Source organism: Ochotona curzoniae, unplaced genomic scaffold (genome assembly GCF_017591425.1).
Source record: "Ochotona curzoniae isolate NIBS_2020 unplaced genomic scaffold, NIBS_Ocur_1.0 patch260, whole genome shotgun sequence".
Classification (NCBI taxonomy): domain Eukaryota; kingdom Metazoa; phylum Chordata; class Mammalia; order Lagomorpha; family Ochotonidae; genus Ochotona; species Ochotona curzoniae.
The window spans coordinates 197,064-219,538 of NW_024466818.1; the positions used below are offsets into that span (position 1 = coordinate 197,064).

A 22,475-nucleotide genomic window follows, 5' to 3' on the forward strand; every position below is an offset into this window, starting at 1 on the left:
GGGTCAGTCCTTGTCCTGAGCCCAAAGAGGGTGCTGTCAGCAGGGCTGGCTGACTTCAACTGGGTCAAGGCGGAGAAGCCCAGACAAGCCACCTCTGCTGCCTGCTACTCCTGGGGCGCGCTTGGCTGGTCAGAAGGGCACAGCTGCAAGCGCACCTCCTGCAGCTGGGCACGCAGCTCGTCCAGGGCGCTGTGCGTCGCCGCCAAGGCCTGCACTTGTTCCTGCAGCGCCTCGAGCGCCAGCGCCAGGTGGCCCACCTCGTCCTGCATCCCGCCCCAGGCAGCCCGTCGCTGGTCCTCCTTGCGGAGCCGCTGCGCCTGCTGCCGCCAGTACTCCAGCATCAGGCAGCCTCCGCCCACGATGAAGATGGTGGCTTCACCCAGCAGCTCGGCGCCCAGCTCGGCGGCTGCCTCTTCGTTCAGCGGCTTCACCGCCTCGGCGTTGAAGCCCATGATGCGCATCTTGGTCCGCATCTCCACCCAGTGGTACACTGCGAGAAGGATAAGAGGGGTCAGGGACCACAGAGGCGAGGCCCCAACAGGCCAGCCCGCCCCTTGAGGAACAGGGCCGCAGCAGTGGGGCGTGTGGGGGTCACTGGCACCTGGGACCTACACGGCAACTTCCTGGAGGGTGGTGTGCCCCGAGTTTGAGTCCGCAGCAGAACAGCTCTGGGGACAAGGTTTGCCTCTCCCATCACACGCTCACATGGAACCGGACCTCCCGCCACCTCTGCCCTGCATCCCAGGCGCAAGACAGGGCGGAGCGCTTCTGGAAACACTTTGCTCATCTCACCCTTCCAGGCATCCAGCCATGGCCTGCCCCAGGCAATGCCATCACTTGCCCCACCTCCACCTCCTATCCTACCAGCCCTGGGTTTGCCCATGGCTTCCCCTTGATGGGTCTATTGTCTCACAGTCACCTGACCCTGGTGCCTGGGGGTCCGTGAACCCTGCCTGCCCTCGGTTCCCCAGTTCTTTGCCTCCACCCGCATTTTTAATTTTTTAGAAACTATATATTTTTATTGGAAAGGCAGATTTACAGAGAAAACGAGAGATGGAAAAGATCCTTTGTCCGCTATTTCACTCTCCAAGGGGCTGCAACGGCCAGAGCTGAGCTGATCCCAAGCCAGGAGCTTCTTCCCCAGGTCCCAAGGCTTTGGGCCGTCCTCAACTGCTTTCCCAGGCCACAAGCAGGGAGCGGGATGGGAAGCAGGGCTGTCTGTCAGGATTAGAACCGCCGCCCATATGGAATGCCAGGGCTTGCAAGTCAGTGGATTGAGCCATCCTACCAGGCCCGCCATGGGGGTGAAATTCATGTCACTGGTGTTTTGCTTCACATGTGGTAACACCACACAACAATTCAAGTGTATTTATTTGCAAGGTGAAGCAACAGAAGGGAGAGACAGAGAACAGCAGTAGTTTCTACAAAGGAAGTTGCTTCAATTTTGGCTGAAACCAGTTGGTCTGTGGATGTGTTACCAAAGCAGATGTTTTTATGAAAAGTTTGACTTCAAGCCCCTCCTGCAGATTGTACTGGAAGCTGCAGTGTGGCAGATCCACACACAGAGGGCCCAGGACCAGGGTCCAGAGCAGGCAGGGAGCCAGGAGCCCCGAGGGCAGGTGGCACTGACCAGCCATGGGTAGGAGAAGCCCCTTTGAGGGACACAATCCTTCTAAATGCCAAGCAGGAGCAGTAACAGAAACCCCACAGGCTGGCGTCATCATGCGGCAAGCTGAACTACCTGTGTCCCTGCATTCCACGGGAACGCTGGTCCGAGTCCCAGCCGCTCCGCTTCCCATCCAGCTCCCAGCTAGTCCATGTGGGAAAGCAGCAGAGGAAGGCTCAGTGCTTGGGCCCCTGCACCCACGTGGAAGATCTGGAAGAAGCTCCTGGCTTTGACCTGGCTCGGTTCTGGCCACTGTGACCATCTGAAGAGTGAACCAGCAAATGGAGGAATTTGTTTTTCTCTAATTTTTCCTTTTAAATAAATACAGAAAGAGAAGCAAAGAGAGAAAAACTTCCTCAGTGTTGCCTGCATCATGATTTCCCTTATTTCCACACTGCAAATCCTTCCTAAAGACACTAAAACATCAGCAACATAACAGGATTTTAAAAAACCCGTGTGTCGGGCCCCAGCATGATGGCTCAATGGCTAAATCTTGACCTTGCAGGCACTGGGATCCCGCATGGGTGACAGTTTCTGTTCAGCTCTCCCACTCCCCCTCCAGCTCCCTGGTGGTGGCCTGGAAAAGCAGTGGAGGATGGCCCAAGGGCTTAGACCCCTGCAACCACATGGGAGACCGGGAAGAAGCTCCATAACCCTTTCCATGACACAATAAGGGGAACTGAATCTTGCCCAGCTGGTGTGGCACTCAGGAAGTGACAGGTACCTGGAGCGCGGAGGCTGCTGGGGAACCAGGACCCGCCATGCTGAACTGCGGCTCTGTAACTGGCCGGCTGCACGCGGCAGCGACTTCCTTCTCTCACCGGAGAGCAGGTGTGTCACACACACGGCAGAGGTGGCCAGGAGCGACCAGTGGGTAAGTGCAGGCACCTGGGAGGCTCCAAGTGACAGGACTGGCTCAGGGCCCTTGTCACCAGGGTCCTTGCTTGGGACAGGAGCCAGAGACCCTGGAGCCAGCCCCATCTTGGGCTGGGACATCCTGAGGCCCGTCCCCGTGGGAAATCAGCATTGTGGTCCTTGCCCAGGCTGCCCTCTGTCCCAGCGCCCTGTTCTTGGCTCTTGCCCAAAAGGGCATTACAGACACCTGTCCTCTATGTGCCAGGAGATGCCCATTTGGGGCAGGGCTGGTGGGAGAGGACGGTCGGGGATAAGAAGCAGGTTGGCAAGCTTTGTCCTTGCTCTGGGTCCCGAGCCCTTGATCTGAAGCCCTGCTCCTGCGCCTACCTCAGGCTGTGGCCCTGGACCGGATCCCTTCAGGCCCGCCCAGACCTGAAGATGATCTCCCTGTGCTGGACTCAAGGAACAAAATCAACCCAGCAGACAAACAGGAAGTGATTCCTGGGCTCCTTGGGGGCTCACAGGGACTGTCACCCCAGTTTTGCCCAAGCTGCTCTCCGGCCCCACCACCTCATATCCCCTGACCCTCTCTGCTCCTGCCCTACTCCGCCCAGGATGCCCACCCACAAAACAGCCCTGCCCATGTATGTCTGGCAGAGCTTCCTTTCAGCATCCCCGCTGCACGCCATGCACACTGATCCTGGCTCACACCTGCCCCTCCTAGGAAGCTCTGCTTCTGTCACCCGAGACGGCGATGGACAAGGATGGACAAGGGCTAGAGCAGCCCCACCTGGAGTCACCCACACAGACACCAGCGCGTTTCTGAGAACAGGGACTTCTGGTCCCCCTGAGCCAGCATGATGAGGAAGTCCCCTCTGCTCTCAGCCTTTGCACACTGGCCAGTCACAACCAGTTGCCCTTGGCCCATTTCCTTGTCTACAGCTCCGCCTAGCCCAAGGCGGTCTGCCAGGCTGGGCGGGGGAGCCCTGTGGGAAGCTCTCACTCTGTGGAAAAGAGGGGTCCCTGATTTGGGTCGCAGGCATTGAGGTCCAGATGGATGGCTACTCTGCAGCTTCTCTTTTGGGCATACGATGCCCTCTCCCTCTGTGCACACACAGAGTGCACACCTCCCTGTAGTGGGATGACCCACGGTTGCCCTATTCTTCTACTCCTCTCTGTCTGTTATACTTGCAATATTTGAAAAGTAACCAAGGAGGAAACGAAGAAATAATTAGAATGGAAATTCCTTTCTCTGCTTCCTGGTTCCCCCACCAGGAGGCTACACACTCCTACCAAAAAAAGCGACACCCTGTGTGGACAGGCGTCCAGCCCCATCCTGCCATGGTCCTAAGCTCCACAAATGACACGTGCAGGCTCCTGCCTGGCCCTGGAATCTCTGGGGATCTGTCCTTCCTCTCTCCATTGATTTATTAATTTATTGGTAAAGATTTATGTGTGCGCCAGGCCTGGTGTGATAGCTTAGTGGCTAGAGTCACTGCCTTGAACACACTGGGATCCCAGATAGCTGCTGGTTTGTATCTTGCCTGCTCCACTTCCCATCCAGCTCCCTGCTTGTGGCTTGGGAATGCAGCAGAGGACGGCCCAAAGCTTGGGACCCTGTACCTGCATGGGAGACTTGGAAGAAGCTCCTGGCTTCATATTGGCGCAGCTCAGGGCGGTGGGGCCACTTTGTGAGTGAACCAGCAGACAGAAAATCTTTCTGTCTCTTGCAGATAGAAGATTTTTCTTTCTCTTCTTCTGTCTGTAAATCTGCCTTTCCAATAAAAAAAAGTGTGTGTGTGTAAATTTGAAAGGCATGCTTACAGAAAGGCACACAGAGAATGATTTTCCATCCACTGATTCACTTCCCAGTGGCCACAGTGGTCCGAGCTGGGCCAGACAAAAGCCAGGAGCTTCTTCCAGGTCTCCCACGCAGGTGCAGGGTCCGCAGACTCTGGGCCATCCTCTGCTGCCTTCTCAGGCCACAAGCAGGGAGCTGGATGGGAAGTGGAGGAGCCGGGATGCTAACCGGTGCCCACGAGGCAGGGAGTGACTCAGCCTTTACACTCATCCAGCAGTGATCTCAATCTGCCTTCTTTCCTGTAACACACCACAGCCCTGAGCAGGACAGCCCTCCCGGTCCTGTGACTCACTTGTGACTGGCTGTGCCTGAGGTGGGTCATGGGGATGCGGGACACAAAGAGAAGGAAGGATTGATTCAAAGATATGATTCCTGAGCGCCAATTGGCTAATCCTCCCATTGTGAGAGCTGGGATCCCATAAGGGCACCCCTGGTTCATGTCCTGGCTGCTCCACTTCCCATCCAGCTCCCTGCTTGTGGCCTGGGAAAGCATTGGAGGACAACCCAAAGCCTTAGGACCCTGCACCCGTGTGGGAGACCAGGAAGAAGCTCCTGGCTCCTGGCTTCAGCTCAGCTCCAGCTGTTGTGGTCATTGTGGCCCCTTGGGGAATGAAGCAGTGAAAGGCGAGATCTCAAAGACCACCCTGGATCACCCCCAGAGGCCCCAATTTCATGAACAAACGGCCTTTACGTAAGACGAGCCGTGCCTGATGCTGTGGTGCAACAGGTCAAGCCGTCTCCTGTGAGGCCATGATCTCCAAGCAGAGCAAGAGTTAGAGCCCCAGGCACTCCACTTCCGATCCAGCCACATGCTGGCGCTCCTGGGAAGGCAGTGGAAGATGGTCCCAGTCCTGGGGACCCTGCACCCCTGTGGTGAGATTCAGCAGCTCCTGGCTGCAGCCTTGTCCAGCTCAGGCCGTTGTGGCCATTTAGGAAGTGAACCAAGGATGGAAGATCATTCAAATCAATTATAGTCTTTTAAAAGAAATGAAAGAGAAGACATGGGCAGGTGGAGCCAGGAACAGGGATGATACAGCCATAAGCCAGGCACACCTGCATCCCCTAGAAGCTGATGGGGGCCGGAAGGACCTGGCCTGGGCCCTTAGCAGGGATGGCAGGCGGCATTCAAAACCAGGCTCCACCAATGCCGGATTCCAGCCTCGACGATGGCAAGAGGGTACATGGCGGGCTGTATTATTTTTTCTTTTTGTATTTTTTCTTTTGTAATGCTTTTTTTTTTTTAATTCTCACCCTCTTGAAAGGCAGAAGCAAACGAGAAGGATGACCTACACTCACTGGTCCAATCTCCAAATGACCGCGGAGATCAGGACCGAACCCGGCCAAGCTCTACCAAGGCCGCCCCTGTCCCTGCGTGCTCGCCTGCTGTTCCCTGGGTGCCCGTCAGCTGGAAATAAGTGCAGCCTGGACAGGAAGCAGCCAGAGGGACTGGATCTCCGTCACTGAGCTGAAGGCCTGGTACAATGGCTCAATGGCTTAATTCTCACCTTGCAGGTGCCAGGTTCCTTGATGGGCACTGGTTCGAGTCTAGCTGCTCTACTTCCCATCCAGCTCTCTTCCTGTGGCCTGGAAAAGCTGTTGAGGTCAGCCCAAAGCCTTGGGACCCTGCACCCACATGGGAGACACGGAAGAGGCTTCTGTGCTTCAGATCAGTCTAGCTGCGGCCATTGCAACCATTTAGGTCGTGGAAGCGGATGGAGGATCTTTTTTCTGTCTCTCCTTCTTTCTGTTGACCTGATCTGCTTTTCCAATAAAAATAAATAAATTTTTAAAGACATCTTGAACAAAAAAAGTCATTGAGCTGAATGCTTACCCCTCCACCAACTTAAAAAAAATTATTTATGGGCTTGGCATGGTAGCCTAGTGGCTAAAGTCCTCACCTTGAATGTGCCAGGATCTCATATGGGTGCTGATTCTAATCCCAGCAGTCCCACTTCTCATCCAGCTCCCTGCTTGTGGCCTGGGAAAGCAGTGGAGGACGGCCCAAAGCCTTGGGACCTGCATCCACGTGGGAGACACAAGTGAAGCTCCTGGCTCCTGGCTTTGGATCAGCTCAGCTCCAGTTCTTGTGGCTGCTTGGGGAGTAAATCAACAAACGGAAGATTTTCCTCTCTGTCTCTCCTCTCCTCTCTGTATATCTGGCTTTGTAATAAAAATACATACATACATAATTTGCTGATGGAGGTCTTCCGCTTGCTGTTTCTCTGCCCAGCGTAGCAGGCCTGACTTTGTTCTCGGCCCATCTTCCTCGGCCTCCCCGAGGGTGCTGGCAGGGAGCTGGACGGGAAGCGGCCAGGACTCTGAAATAGGATGCTGGTGCTGAAGCAGTGGCTTAACCTGCGCTGCTGCCCTGGCCCTTCAACCAGCTTTCTCATGTCGCTTATACACAGGGCAATGGAGAGCACAGTCCAGCAGACCAACAGATGCACATGTGCAGATATGCACACGCGTGCACACATGTGCACACACTGTATCTGCATGTGTCTGTGCATGTATGTGTGTCCACACGTGTATATGCACAAGTGTGTGGGCAAAGCGCCCGCCATCCTGGGTGATGCTCACTGGTCAGCAAGGCTAACCCCAGGCCTTTGGCTGCATCCGGTCTCTTGCGCCCACAGCGGCCTGTGCAGGTACTGCTCTGGACCCCCTGCACATCACAGGGAATGCAGGAACACATTTCCGGTATTCCGACCCTCAGTTCTGGGTGTCTCCCAGGCGAAGTGCTGGCCACTGGGAGGCAGGTGTATGCCCGCCAACTGCAAACAGGAGGGTGACGGCGTCCACGGCCACATTGGGGTGATTCAGTGGAGTCCATGTGGTCCAGTCCACTCCTGCTTGGGGTCTACAAACCTCATCCCTGTTGTGAACTGCAGACAGGATGTTTGTGGGTGGCGAGCAAGGGTGTCCTGGCTCCTATGGCATGACTAGGCTTGGACCAACAGCCTGAGCAGTTTGGACAAAAGTATATCAGGCAATGGCTCAACTGACTAATTGTCCCCTCGCAAGCGCTGGGATCCCATACAGGCACCACTTCATGTCCCGGCTGATCCACTTCCCATCAGGCTCCCTGCTTGTGGCCTGGGAGAGCAGAGGAGGACGGCCCAAAGCCTTGAGATCCTGTACCCATGTGGGAGACTCTGAAGAAGCTCCTGGCTCCTGGCTTCAGAATGGCTTAGCTCTGGCTATTGCAGCCACTTGGGGAGTGAACCAGCAGAAGGAAGATCTTTCTCTCTGTATCTTTCCCCTTCTCTCTGTAGACCTGCCTTTCCAACAAAAATAAATTAATGAAAAAATAAAAATAAGCAAAGCTAAGTATATTGAGGCATGGGATTCCCCCTCTCCCTTGCACAAGTGAGGCCAGCATCTTGGCTGTGATGGAGTCTGCTGGGACCCTTCTGGTCCACAACCAGCTCCTGCCAGGGGACAGTACATCCTGGGGAGCCTGCCTGGGACACTGCCCTGTCAGGGGAAGGACCCCTGGCCGGGACCAGAACGACCGGTCGGTTGGCACCTTCTGGCTGGCTGGGATGTCCCCACATAGAGCTCAGAGCGTGTCTTGCCAATTAGTCAGCAAGAGGAACAGCCAATGATGTGGCATGCAGGGGCTGGGGTGGGCTCACAGCTATACCCCGACTCCCGTCCTCACTGGCCACAACTCAGAACAAGCACCATCTACCAGGAGTTGGCAGAGTCTGGGCGTCCAGGGTGGGAAGCAGGAGTCATTGGGGCCTCCTCCCAGGCACTTCTGAGGGGCACCCCCACCTAAAGATGCAGGGCCATCTCCCTTCCAGGTGCACACCAAAACCCTGCAGGTCAGCAAGGGCAGAAAAGTCCCCTCTCCTGCTGCATGGCTCAGCCTGGTCAACCCCTAGAAGCAGCAAGCCTGCTTCCCCCTGCTCTCCACTTTGCTGCCATGCTCCAATGCCTCCTCCCTGGACACACAGTCCCCCCAACAAAGGCACCACTCCCCGTTCCCCCCTCAAATGGCCACCTACAGGCGCGTCCCAGCAGGTCCAGCCCCCCCTCTGCTCACAGGGCTCTCCCCTCAGCCCACGGCAGCCTGCGCGAGTTTAGCTGCTGCATCCCCACGGATGCGCTTCTCGTGGAGAAAGCGAATGAAACAGACAGCAGTGTAGGGTCCTGCACACAGCGGCACGGGGGGGCCTGTGACAGGTAACGGGCACTGCCGGCACAGGATCCCCTAATTACAGGACATACATACACACGGGCCGAGAACGCATGCGTACCTACAGCAGCAATGTTAACACTGCACACAGAGTGATAACGGAGCAAAGCTTTCATGCCAGTAGTAGCACATGCGCGGCGTGTTGTGGTTTTCCTGCACGAGGCATGCAACACGAGCAGCAGCGTACATGCACACATGGAGCCGAAAGCCGCAGCGGGAACACGCACACAGGCTTACGTGGACTGTTCTCGCTGCTTCTCGCTGCGGATGGCGACGCCACAGGGGACAGCTCCATTGGAGTGAGGGAAGCCCGGCCGGGCAGAGACAAGCCTGTTGGGGTGGGGTGGGGGTGCAGGAGAGGGCTCGGAAGCCTGTGGGACCCTCCAGAGACATGCCACTCCATGCCCTGTACACATTCTGTCGCAGGGAGGAATGAGGGTTTTTCTAGAAAGAGCCAGAGAGGAACCATCTCGGACTGAAGTTTGTGACCGGAGGCAGAAGTGGTCAGAGTAACGGGCAGGGCTGTGATGTGACACGATACAGAAAGACACAGCGTGGTGGGGACAGCTCCGTGGGGACAGATCCGCCGCTGTCCCAGGACAGGCCTGTGGCCAATGCGGGCACCGACCACTCACAGTCCATTCTGCCCTTGAGCTAAGGCAGCCGCTCCTGCCCTCACTCGCTGCTTGGCCTGGCCACCTCCACCCCTGGCCGACACGGGTCTTGCCCCCTCCCACCACCTCAATCACAGTGGGTGAACAGGTGCTTGTCCAGCTCCTGGCTGACTCTTTGACCTGAGGATGAGGCCAGGTGCACAGGTGTGGGATATGCCCCACCCCTGCTTCTGTGTCTGGTGCTGTTGGGAGCCATTGGCACTGAGCAACCTGTGCCTGGCCACTCAGTGTCACAGTGGCTGGCACAGAAACAGCCTGTGTGTCCCCCTGGGAGGGGGGACTATGACCAGCAGGGAAAATGCTGAGGGGGAGACATGGCCAGGCAAGACTGGAGAGCTGGGACCCGTGGAAGACACCCGGGAGGGGAACGGAGGGGTCTGATAAGGCCCGACCATTCTCTGCCGACAGGACCAGGGATGGGGCAGGCCACACTGCTGAGGCCATGTCTGTGTGTGTCACCCAGCACCCTGTGAGACCCACTGTTGGGGCAGGATGGGTGGCTGCTGGGACCACTGGCACAGAACAGAGAGGATGCCATGATGTGGGTTGGGGGGGGCCCTCTCGCTTTTGAATCAAACAATACAGGAAACACGTTTTCTCCAAGGTGGGTGGGGACTGTTTAAAGAACATTTAGAAAAAAGAAGGAAAAAAAAAAAGACTCATGAGTTTGAAGACACTACCTTCAGTCATAAGTTTATTCTAGCCCTGCCCCGGCCCGCCCCACACCAGACCACAAAGCCACCCGAGTTTAGCTGGCAGGAAACCAGAGCCGCGACGGGGTGTGCGTGGGTGGGGGGTGTCTGTGGCCCAGACTTCCCATCCTCCATCCCACTGGTGTGACCCAGAGCAGATGACTGTCCCTCCCCGACTCCTCACCAGTGTAAGGCACCTGGGACGGCGGCCAGCATCCAGCAGCTCACCAGCGCTCAGGGACTCTATCAGTTTAGAACAGTGACTGCTAGCTAGGGATGGGATGTAGTAACCATGGAAACCAGGCACTGAGGCCACTCCTCTGGCTCCACCCAGCCCCTTCCTGTGCTGGGCTCTTCCCCTCACTTCCTCCCTCAGACCACTCCCAGCCTCTCCATCCCTTCCAGCAAGGGTGAAGAGGCTGTTTCTGAGCCTGGTGCCCCACCTCTACTGGAGCAGGTCCTGGCATCCCACTGGCCTTAGCTCTGAGCCCCCACACATTGCCCCTACAGCTTTGTGGAAACCGGCCCAGGTAGGAGGCATGCGCCTGTTTACTCAATGCCACGGTCGGTCTCCATGCAGTCTGGGGCTGTGCTGACCCCCACCTCAAGGCTTCCGTCCATCCATCCTCTGCACCCAGTGCCTGAGTGGCCAGGACGTCGTGGCCATGCCCTTAGCTTCCCTGGGGGGGCCTCAGTTTCCCTAACCTGGGCAGAAGCCCCTGGTACGAGCCCAGGCCCCCTCGCAGGCGCTCGCCTCACTCTAACAGGCGCTAGGCTGGGTGTGGAGGCCGCTGTGGTTCTCAGTGGCATTCCAAGATGCCGGGTTCCTGCACACACTGCACTCAGGGATCTGGAGGAACGGCTGGGGACAGACTGGCTTGGCCCTGACCAGGGTCAAAATCCCCACCTTGGCAGGAGACACTGGTGAAGAAGGCCCTGCCCAGTCACGCCTGCAGCTGTGGGCGGGGCTCACAGATACCCCTTGGTCCTCTGCTGACCCCTCCCAGAGCAGGTGCTCAGCTGGGGCTGAACTTGAGTGATCACTGCCCCCTCTGACAAAAGAGGGGTGTCCCAAATCACAGGTGGGTCTTGGAGGGCAAGGGGAAGGCAGCACCCATCAGGTTTCAGGGATTGGGGTGGTGAGTCCAGCTTTTTTTTTTCTTTTGCCAGAAGAGGTCTCTTGGTGTCCAGCAGGCCAGGACGGAGTAGGTCCCTGTGGTCTGAGGGGGAAGGCGAGCCTTGTAGGTGGTGCCAGTGACTCGGAGCTGGAGGGGTAGCCACAGCTGCCTAGCTTCACCTGTGGGGGCGGCATAACAGAAGACATGTGGCACCCAAGTACCAAGCAGCCTCAAAATCCCCATGGTTTCTGTTGGGCCAGCGCAGGCAGGGTCTGGTGGGGAAGACGGCCAGGCAGGGCACACACAGCCATGTTCAAGTTCAGCTTCAGTAGTCCCCTAGTTCTTAGACGTCGATGGCGCTTGGGGCGGGGACTTCTCGGCTTGGTGTGCTTGCCGCTGGTCGGCGTTGTTGGAAGCGCAGAGCTGGGCGCGCACCTCCTGCACCTGGGCACGCAGCTCGTCCAGCGCGCCCTGCGGCGGTGCCGCTTGCACCTGCGCCTGCAGCGCCTCGAGCGCCAGCGCCAGGTGGCCCACCTCGTCCCGCAGCGCATCCCAGGCGGCCCGCCGCTCTTCCTCCTTGCGATGCTGCTGCGACTGCTGGCGCCAGTACTCCAGGACCAGGCAGCCTCCGCCCACGATGAAGATGGTGGCTTCACCCAGCAGCTCGGCGCCCAGCTCGGCGGCCGCTTCCTCGTTCAGCGGCTTGATGGTTGTGCCCCGGAAGCCCATGATGCGCATCTTGGTCCGCATCTCCACCCAGTGGTACACTGCAGGGGGAGAGAGCCGTCAGGTGCACCCTGGAGCCCAGGCTTCACCTCGCCCATCCTTGCCAGTCCTCACTGTTGCAACGGGTATGAGGTACCCAGGATTGTGGCTGGGGGGGCGGGGATGGGGGGACAAAGTGATGACACTTTAAACAAGACCTGCCCCAGCGTCACCCAGCCTGAGGTGACTGGAGGACACCTCTTAAACATCTGGCCAGCAGCTGGGGATACGGATCACTGCATCAGAGGCCAGGACCTCCCCGGCCAAGTTTAAAGCAGCTGGAAAAGTTCATCTGCCCCTGGTGCCCCTTCAGCCTGGGCTTGGGGCTGGTCAAGCCGCCCACTTCCCCTTGCACTGCGGCCCCACTCTCCTCCAAGGGGGAAGGTCAACTCCTTTCTTTATTTGCCCAAGTGCAGAGCTGAGTCGCTGGGAGGCAGGAACGGGCAGCTAAGGCAGGAGTCAGTGCCAGGTGCATGTGCGGTCAACAATCCTTTCCGGGCACGTCTGGTGGCTGCAGCTCAGCACCCAGCAGGTGGAGCTAAGGGCTGTGCCAGCTTCGCCAGGAGGTGGCTGTGGTAGTGTATCCTGGAGTGGGTCTGAGGGGAGCACCACTCCTGCTCCAAGGGTGCACGAGAAACGCTGCCAGCAGTAACAGGCTCACACCCGACAGGATCCACAAAGCCTGTGACTGCAAGGTTACAAAATTTACAATGCCCAGAATAGATGCAAGGATCCTGCACAGCCCTAGGAAATGAAGCTGTACATTTTGTGGGGACCAGGGGACGTGGGCCCGGCATGGTAGCCTCATGGCTAAAGTCCTTCCCTTGAATGCACCAGGATCCCATATGGGCACTGGTTCGTGTCCTGGCAGCTCCACTTCCCATTCAGCTCACTGCCTGCGGCCTGGGAAAGCAGTGGAGAACAGCCCAAAGCCTTGGGACCCTGCACCTGCGTGGGAGACCCACAAGAAGCTCCTGGCTCCTGGCTTTGGATTGGCTCAGTTCAGACCATTGCAGCCACTTGGGGAGTGAATCAGTGGATGGGAGATCTTTCTCTCTGTCTCTCCTTCTCTTTGTAAATCTGATCTGCCTTTCCAATAAAAATAAATCTTAAAAAAAAAGTCAGCCTGCACCTGCCGACAATGGTGGCTGAGGTAGGCACAGCGGCTCATGAACTTGAACCACACTGAGCACGCACAGTGACGCCCACAGCCCCACGGCCGGCAGTTCTCCACGCAGAGACCCCGCACTCCGAGGTCCTTCCTGGTCCCGGGTCCCGGCCCTTGGCTGTGCAGTATCACTTCTTCTCTCTCCCCACCCCCTGCTCTCCCCTGCGCCAGCCATCCAGATCATTTTCAAGTTTCTCAGATTCGTGGAGCAGTTTCCCACCGCAGGCCCTTACCCGGGCTATCTCACCTCGAAAGCTTCCTCTGCCTTTGCCCAGACCTTCACCCTGGAGGTCTCCCCTGTTCCCTCAGGGCATGTCCACAGTAACATGGTGTCCCGTGCTCCCTGTGCCCAGGGCACTCTCCTGGCTTGTCAGAGCATTGCTGCAGCCACGTTTAAAAACTCTTTGATCACTTTGCATTCTCAAAAAAGAAAAAAAAAATCTTTGTGAGGGGTTGGCACCATAGCATAGCTAGCTAATCCTGCACCTGAGCTAAGGCACCGGGATCCCATATGACGTAGAAGAGGCTCCTGGCTTGGATTGTCTCAGTTCTGGCTAATGCGGCCACCTGGGGAGTGAATCAATGGAAGATCTTCTCTGTTTCTCCTCCTCTCTGTAAATCTGCCTTTCCAATACAAATAAATAAATCTTTAATTAAAACAATTGTGTGGGGACCTGGGGACTGGATCTACAAAGGCCAGCATCTCCCACTGGAACAGACAGGCTGGTCCTTTCTGATGTTCTAGACCAGCCCGATGTTCTAGACCGGCCTGTGGTGGCCTAAGCCACAATGGACGGGTGCACCTGCCTTGTGTGGAAACCTCGACACTCAGAATGTGCCAGGAGCTACGTCTCTTACGGCCATGTGAACCTAGCGAGGGGACACTGCTGGTCGACCTGGGAACACACAAGGACTCTCTCTGTTCACCGTCTCTAGCAGGCGGGGCGGCAGATTTGTGGGAAGCCTGCCACAGCTGGCAGTGGATGGTGGCCTGGGCCATGGGGCTACCATCTTTAAAAAAAGAAAAAGAAAATTGCCCTCTCTCCTCTGCCTTTCAAATAAAATAAAACACCCTTCCCAAGCACATGGCTGCCATATGGGTGCTGGTTCCTGTCCCAGCTGCTCCACTTCCATCCAGCTCCCTGCTAGCAGACCCCTGGCTCCTGGCTTCAGATCGGCTCAGCTCTGGCCCTTGTGGCCGCTGGGGAGTGAACCAGTGGACCGAAGATCTTCCTGTCTGTCTTCTTTTTGTAAATCTGACTTTCTAATAAAATAAATAAATAAGCACATAAATAAAATAAAAAAATAAACATGGAGAGATAAAACACCAAGAATCCCCAGGGACTCGGTGAGGCGTGAGGACCGGCATGGTAACAACCCTGAGGACACGTCAGGGCTGCTCATGTTCCAAACTGCACTGTCATGTAAATCTTTTTTTTTAAAAAGATTGTATTTATTTTTATTGCAAAGTCAGATATATAAAAACAAGGAAGAGACAGAGAGAAATATCTTCTGTCCAATGATTCACTCCACAAGTGACCACAATGGCCAGTGCTGCGCTAATCTGAAGCCAGCAGCCAGGAGCTCTTCAGGGTCTCCCACGTGGGTGCAGGGTCCCAAGGCTTTGGGCCGTCCTCCACTGCTTTCTCAGGCCACAAACAGGGAGCTGGATGGGAAGTGGGGCTGCTGGGATTAGAACTGGCACCCATATGAGATCCTGGCACGTTCAAGGCAAGGACTTTAGTCATGAGGCCACCACACCGGGCCCATCATGTAAATCTTTGTAAAGCCAGAGTCGATCAAAATTTTAAAAATACAAAAACAAAACAAGACAAAGAGATGAGAGTAAAGTAGAACAGGGCAGGGGCTGGTGCTGCAGCAGGGGGTTAAGCCGTCGCCTGCAATGCTAACATCGCACATGGAAGTACTGGTTCAAGTCCCAACTGCTTCCCTTCTGATTCAACTCCCTGATCATACGCCTGGGAAAGCAGCAGATGACGGTCCAAGCAATTGGGTCCCTGCTACCCACATGGGAGACCCAGATGATGCTCCTGGCTTCAGCCCCCGTCCGGTCCTGGCTGTCCTGGCTTCCAGCACTCCCAATGAAGCACTCCCTGGGAGGCAGGGGGTGACAGCCCCTGGCTGTTCCTGCTACCTGCAGAAGCAATCCAGACCGAGTTCCGACCCCCGGCTCTGACCCCAGCCCCGGCTCTGGGCTCTGGCTCCGGCCCCGACTCTGGCCCCGGCTCTGGCCCCAGCTCTGGTCCTGGCTCTGGCCCCGGCTCTGGCCCCAGCTCTGGTCCTGGCCCCGGCCCCGGCCCTGACTCTGGCCCGGCTCTGGCTCTGGCCCCAGCCCTGACTCTGGCCCGGCTCTGGCTCTGGCCCTAGCTCTGGCCCTGGCTCTGGCCCCTGGCCCTGACTCCGGCCCTGCTCTGGCCCCTGGCCCTGGCCCCTGGCCCTGGCCCCGGCTCTGGCTCCGGCCCCGGCCCTGGCTCTGGCTCTGGCTCTGGCCCCCGCTCCAGCCCAGCGACTGCTGCTGTGAACCTCCAAGGAGTGAATCACAGGCAGGCGCGCTTCACAGATTTTGTTAAAAAAAAAAAAAGGAGAGGGTGGGTATTGTGGCACAGCAGCTGAAACTGAATACAATGCTGGCATCCCACAAGAGCACAGGTTTGAGTCCCCAGCTGCTCCGCTTCCTGTCCAGCTCCTTGCTAAGGCATCTGGGAAAGCAGCAGAGGATGGGCCAGGGGCCTGGACTTCCGCTACTACCCACGCGGGGACCTGCATGGAGCTTCGGGCTCCTGGGTTTGGCCCAGCCCAGCCCTAGCTGTCGTAGCCCTTTGGGAAAGGAGTCAGTGGACAGAAGACCCTTTGCTTTCAAATAAGCAAACAGGAGGAGCAGATTCACTGTGATGATCAGCCAGGGTGTCACTCCGCACTCCCACGGGGTGCCGGTATGGAGGCGAAAGCTTAGCTGTGCCCCAACACCAGCCCGTACATCCGTCCTTCACACTGCAGGGCCGTGGCATCTCCAGGAAGACCACGCGGAGCAGCAGTTACTCCCAAACACCCGTGGGAGGAGGGGCCGCCACAGGGAGCCTTCTCTGAGCTATTTCCACACTCATCAACTGGGATGGTCATGAACTCCCTAATCAGATGGACCAGATCAAGTGTCACACAGCCAGGAAGCCTGTGAAATGGAAGCTGTGATGATTCGTTAATGAACTACCCTCCAGTGGACACAGAGCTCCCAGCAGGCGGCCCTGGCGCCCTGCCCTGGAGGCACTGGGTCGCTTCAGGGCTCTAGGGGACAGGGCCACAGATGGGTGCTTCCCCCACCCTAGGGCAGCCAGAGTGGAGGACCTGCTGGGCCTAGGAGGTGCCCTGGGGACTCCCCTCTCACTAACTTCTGATGAGGGGCTTCAGGAAGGGCTAAGCCTGCCCCTCAGGGGGGCCAATCAGAATAGCAAAAGAGGCTACAAGTGTTCCTTGGGCCACCAAGGTGGGTTTGGGGATGTGAGCAAAGAGGGCCACAGCGATTCAGCCTGGGAACCAGACGGAAACTTCCTGAAAGACACAGGATCCCCATGCCTGAGTCTTGCAGATGCCTGCAGCTGTGAACCATGGGAGAACGGGGGCATGCCCGCTCTGCGGGTCACTGATTTAGTCCTATCAGCCAGGGCAGCTCCTGGCTCAGGGCAAGCGCTCAGGGAAGATCTGCTGAGTGAGCCACACAGCTTCCCACAGGGCAGACGCCTGCATCCGGCCAGCTGGCACAGTGGAGGGTGGTGAGCAGAGACGACTCCCTGGGGGCTATGAAGCTTCAGGGGAAGCAGTGGACAGAGGTCTGGGGCGTGACACACTCTAGAGCCAGGGCTGGGGCTGCTTGGCAAGGCCTGCTGCACCAGCATCCCATAGCAGCACTGTGAAATCCCCAGGCACTGCGCTTCCCATCCAGCTCCCTGCTAAGGAACCTGGGCTCCTGGGGGCTTGGATCTGTGCGGTCCATGTGGAAGACCAGATGGGGTTTCAGACTCCTGGACCAGCCTTGGCCAATGCAGCCATTTGGGGAGGAACCAGCAGATGGCCAACTTCTCTCCCCACCTCTCTGCAACTCTGCCTTTCTTAGCACGCGGGTGGGGGAGGCGGGGATGGGGGTTGGGGACGGAGGCTCACAGTCCCAGGCGTGCAGGCACTAAGGGGCTCCTTTAGGGCTGGCAGGACCTGAAGGTGTCCAAGGCGGGTGACCCTGTGTACCGCCAGGGGCTGGGCCTGGGATGGCACCGCCCAGCACTGTAAGAGTCCCTTGGGGGGTGTGGCCGGGTCAGGACAGATCAATACAGGCAGAGATGGGCTCTGCCACCTTAGTAGTGCTGTGAGTGTCCATTAGCTCCGTCCTCCTGGGCTCCACCAGAGATGAGGGGCTGACCCCTACACCCCACCTGCCCCCGCCATCGAGGGTGAGCAGGGCGCCTGCCCCGGATTGCTGGCTTAAACCCACTGCCCTGTGGCTTCACTACTTAACTCTTCCCCTGCAACCTTTTTGCAGTCCCCGCCTACAAGGTCACAGCGCCCCCTGCCGGCCCCAACTGCTGGGACACAGGGACGGCTGAGACACTACAACTGGGAGCCGCCGATCACAAAGCTGACAAAGCCCCAAACAAACGCCCTTTTAGGGTCTAAGATTTATTGGCTGCGTGTTCAGACACTCACAGAGGAACACAAACTGACAGCTGGGTGAGGCGTGGGGCGAACTCAGCTGCAAAAGCGTCGACTCTAGTGCCTTCTGTCCGTTTGGTGAATTGCTTGTAGCTGTGGGCTCTGGGAGTGTTAATACCGTCTTAAAGCTGCAAATCAGGCTGCCTCACGTTGGGGGCTTCTTTATGAGACTCCTCAAATGCCCACAATGGTCGGCGGGAGCGCTGAGTTACAACAAAGCCAGGAGCCAGGAATTCAACCTGGATCAGGCACAGGGAAGGCTGGGTCCCAAGTGCATGAGCAGGCAGCTCAGGAGAATCCAAATGCCCACCCCCTATATGCGCTTAAATGCTCACACTACGTACACCCTGCGCATAATACGCTATCCATGACTGCTAAATACCAGCACTCATGCACACACACACACACACACACACACACAGCCGGGTCCTGATAGGGACATAATAAACCCTAAAGCTGGAGACCGACTGTCACACAGCATGCTCACGGGCCACTCCAGTTATAAATAGACTCGGGGGCAGTGACTGACAGCAGCAGGGCACGTGAGTCCCTCCCCGAAGACCGCTGGCCCCGGCCAAGGTGGCAGGGACCTGGTTGTCACCTCAGGAGCCCCCAGAGCTCGCGGGCCCACCGGGTTCACCCCTAGCCATCCGCATGGCAGCAGGGCTTCCCTTCACCCCTCTGCTACTCTGTCAGTTATGGCTTCGGCTGTTTCTAAAACAGATACTGGGCTCTTTCTCCACCTTCCAGTGATTTTTTTTTAAAAAGATTTATTTATTTTGATTGGAAAGGCAGATATACAGAGAGGGGGAGAGACAGAGAGGAAGATCTTCCGTCCAATAATTCACTCCCCAAGTGAGAGCAACAGCCGGTGCTGAGCCAATCCAAAGCCAAGAGCCAGGAGCTTCCCCAGGTCTCCCATGTGGGTGCAGGGTCCCAAGGCTTTGGGCCAGCCTCGACTGTTTTCCCAGGCCACAGACAGGGAGCTGGATGGGAAGTGGATCCGCTGGGATTAGAACCGGCGCCCATATAGGATCCCGGCAGGAGCAAGGCGAGGACTTTAGCCTTTAGGCTACTACACTGTCCCCCACCCACGAAGCCGGGAGTGGAATGTGAGGTGCACACGCAGAGCGGGGGTTCGATGTATTTATGCTTTCCAACACTAATGCCCGGTTGTGCTGTGCTGCCACGGGGGCAGTGGGCCCATGGCTCACTGGGCACTGCCCAGGGGGAGGCCAGTTTTACTGCTGTCAAACAAAGCCTACAGTGGTCAGGGCAGTCCCAAACCCAGACCCAAGACTACCTGCTCCATGTAGGCTGAGGCACAGCCTCTGGTCTTCTGAGTGCTGCCCTCGTACAATGTCCCCATCTTTGGAGTGTCCAGGAGGTGGCTCTGACCACAGAAAAGGGACAAGGAAGTGGAGCAGTCCCTGGTCAGCTGGCCTCTGGCCTGTGACTTCTGCCTGTGCCTTCATGGAAATCTCTCCAAGTAACTGGGAGAAAGGGTCAGTTCTTGCGGATCCGGTCACCACAGCGGCCCTGTCACAGCTCCACAAGCTCGGAGGAGGGTCTCGACTGTGGACGCAACTGTTGTGTGGCCGAAGGAAACTGACCCAGCCCCATGTGACCCCCAGCCAGGCCCTGGCCACACCGGCCCAGCCCACCCTGGCTCCAAGAGGCAGGTGCTGGCCACCCACTGCCAAGAACAAGGTCAGAGCTCCTCGCCAGGGTCTCAGCATTAGCAAGAGGTCCCAGGTGCCACCACAGGTAAACATGGGGACCCCCCCCCCGGGGAGACATCCTCAGCCACCCAGCAGTGGGTGAACCGTCCACAGTGACTCCAACAATAGGAAGGGCTCAAAGCCCAGGGGCCAGGGGCAGCGTCCCGAACAGTACAAAGGGCTAGAGGGTCAGGAGTCCAGACTGTGGGGGCAGGGGGTTCAGGAAACAGCGTCCCCTTCATGTCACGTGGCCGTGACCTCAAACTAGAGGGCCCAATGGCAGACATACTGTGGGGCATGGGGGTTGACGAGGGACTGGGCATGTCTCCATGAACTTTCTCTGAGATCCTCCGAGGCTACCCAGGGACCAGGAACATCCTCCCTGGAATTCTGTATGTTGGGGACAGTGCCAAGTGTCAGTGGAGGAAGAAACTAGAATTTTCCATCTGGTCCAGATGGGCGAAGGCCAAGCCACCTCCGGCAATCACTCGCGGTCCAGCCCGCCTAAGCGTCCCCCTCCTCTCTTATCTTCCCGTGTTTACTTCTCCACAGGTAGTGGATGATTGATAACGAACATGACATCACCGCTTCCTGGTGTGTGTCACGGGGTGGGGGTGCAAGCCCCTGGCAGCCCTGGTGAGCCACAGCTGGCCAACAGGGAGAAGCTGGTGTGCTACCTGCTCTGCTGTTGAGCGTCTGATTCCCCGTCACCACCAAGACAGAAGGCTCTTGAAGTCCCTCCGGGGCATCCATCCTACCCATCCACCCACCCAAGTACAACTGGCCGCAAAAACGTGCACGGTCCCAGAACTTGCAGTGTCCTCCGGGAGACCTGCTGGCAGAGCAGTGCTTAGAGAGCACCCAGCCTGGCACAAACCAGGAGGAAGCAGAGGCTGGCAGGGCTCGAGGGGCGCCCAACATGGCTGGACTGGCAGGGAAGAGGCCACAACTCCAAGTCTAAACTGTCACGCGAGGACGGGGCCCAGCAAGGGCAGGCCAAGATGGACCGGGAGCTGACCAGGCCCGGGGGTCCATCCCGGCCCCTCGGGGTCCCAGTGGGAAGTCTCCCTCTGCCTAGAACCCCATGGCACGGCCATGCAGGGTCAGGGTCAGAGGAGGGGTTCCCCTTCTTTGAGGCTGCAGTGTGCACCACCTTTTTCCAAAGCTGCTCACTCTCCTTGGTGTCGTTTTGTTTTGGTCTTCCTGACCCCGGGACCCCCAGCACCTTTGACCTGGGGGAGCTCCCACCATCCTGACCACTGTGATTTGGCACAGTCAGGAGGGTTTCTGCCGGTGTGGGGATGAGTGGGGAGTGCACGCATGGCCTATGGAAGACACGAAGAACATACAGCCCGGTTCTAATTCCCTTTGGCCGAGACCCTCCGGGACACGGGCCTGGATCTCAAACGTCACCCACCAGCCTCGCGCCTTCACCCGTGTCCCTCGCCCAACATCAAGGTTCCAAGTGGGTGCCATAGACGCCCTTCTCACCTCCCCGGGTAGGAGGGAAGCAGAGCTTCCACCCCGGAACTGCCCAAGGACGCCTTGGCAAAGACTGACCGGTCCCTCCTCAGTTCCGCCCCTAGTCCATTGAGCCATTTAGCCCGGTAAGCCCCACCCAAATTACTTCTATCTCCCACACTATTGGCTCGCGCCGACGTCAATCCTCCAGGAGCTCTCTTCTATAGGCTAAGGACTCCAACTCCCGCCGCGGCGCCTCGCTCCGCCCCCTCACCACACGCCTGCCCTCACTATTGGCTGACCCGCATGCCCCTCTGCCAGCAGCCCTCCCTATTGGCTACCCAAGATTTTTGCCGGTGCGGGCTGTAATTGGTCGTGGACACATGTCCGTCCCCTCGGCAACCACCTGCGAGGGGTCGGAGAAGGGACGTGGGGTCGGACTCACGCTGAGCCGGAGGGAGGCAGATGTAGGTCTTGAAGAACTCGCTGCGGCGGGCGGCCTCCTTAATGCGGTTGGCCAGCGGCTTGCTGACCTGCCGGATGCCCAGGTAGAGCAGCTTCGCCATGGGGAACGCGCCCACCACCATCTTGGCGGCCGCACTGGGCACGCGCAGCCCGGCTGACTGTGGGCGGGGCGCCGCTGCTCCCCCGCCCGCTCGCGCGGCCGTGCGTGCCTGCGTCCGTGCGTCAGCACGCCCGAGGGGGCGTGAGCGTGCCCTGACGCCGTCGCTGCGTCGACGACGTCCGCTCGTTGAAGAGGGTGGGTGGGAGGTGCCGTTCAACGGCCGCTCCGGCGTGACGTCACCGCGGCGTGACGTCACGCCCCAGGAAGCGCGCTGCGTTTGTCCTAATTAGGTGTTAGGGAGAAGGTTCCCTGGGAACTGGCAGGTGTTGGGGCCCTGGACCAGGGTTCCGCTTCATCCTGCCCTTTCCCGGGTCATGCAGGCCGGATAGGGGCTGCGAGCGGGCACAGGCTTCTGGGGTCTGCAGAACTGCATGAAGCAGCCTTGGGACCTATAAAACCCGACCGTCCTCCAACCCCAAATCCAGCTTCCTCCACTGCGGGGTGTATGGGGAGGTAGTGAGGGTCCCCAGGGAGCTGGCCCAGGATGGAGCTGAAGAACATGGACCAGAGTGGCCCAGCAGGGAGCAAGATCTTGTAAACAGGGTCAGCGAGGGGTTGAGAGCTGAGGGACAGGCAGGCGGAGAGCTGGGCCGGGTGCAGGAGGAACAAAGGCACATCTCCCCGTGTTGGAGGCGGGGGACCCCACGCCTTCCTTGGCATCCATGCACTGCACCCCCTGTGGATCCTTTGCCCAGGTCCCTGGCACTGGGGAACCTGCCTCCTGTGGTGCTGGGTTGTCTGTTGAGCCCTGATTGGGGGGGGGGGGTACTACATAAGCCTAGGGATCGAAGACCTAATGAGGTGACCCAGGGCATGAGCCCAAAGTGTGGTTTCCTTGGAGCCTAGAACAGAGCCTGGCACCGACTGCTATTGAATGAATGGGAAGGTGCATGTGGTGGGGGTAATGCCTGGTCCTCCACAGGGGCTGTGTCCACTGCACCTTAGC

General features: G+C 58.0%; 1 protein-coding gene across 2 annotated transcripts; it reads right to left on the minus strand.

The window, feature by feature from the left end:
• Positions 1-58: 58 nt before the first annotated feature.
• Positions 59-21,523, minus strand: OPA3 (outer mitochondrial membrane lipid metabolism regulator OPA3). Of its 2 annotated transcripts, none has more exons than XM_040996257.1 (2): positions 21,350-21,517; positions 59-490 (listed from the first exon to the last, which is right to left on the minus strand). In XM_040996257.1, exons 1-2 carry the CDS (start codon positions 21,489-21,491, stop codon positions 105-107), a joined length of 528 nt encoding a protein of 175 aa, XP_040852191.1. In that variant the 5' UTR covers positions 21,492-21,517; the 3' UTR covers positions 59-104. The 2 variants fall into 2 exon arrangements, with proteins under 2 accessions (XP_040852191.1, XP_040852190.1); XM_040996256.1 differs by lacking the exon at positions 59-490 and adding an exon at positions 9,927-11,837 and having other exon boundaries at positions 21,350-21,523.
• Positions 21,524-22,475: the final 952 nt, after the last annotated feature.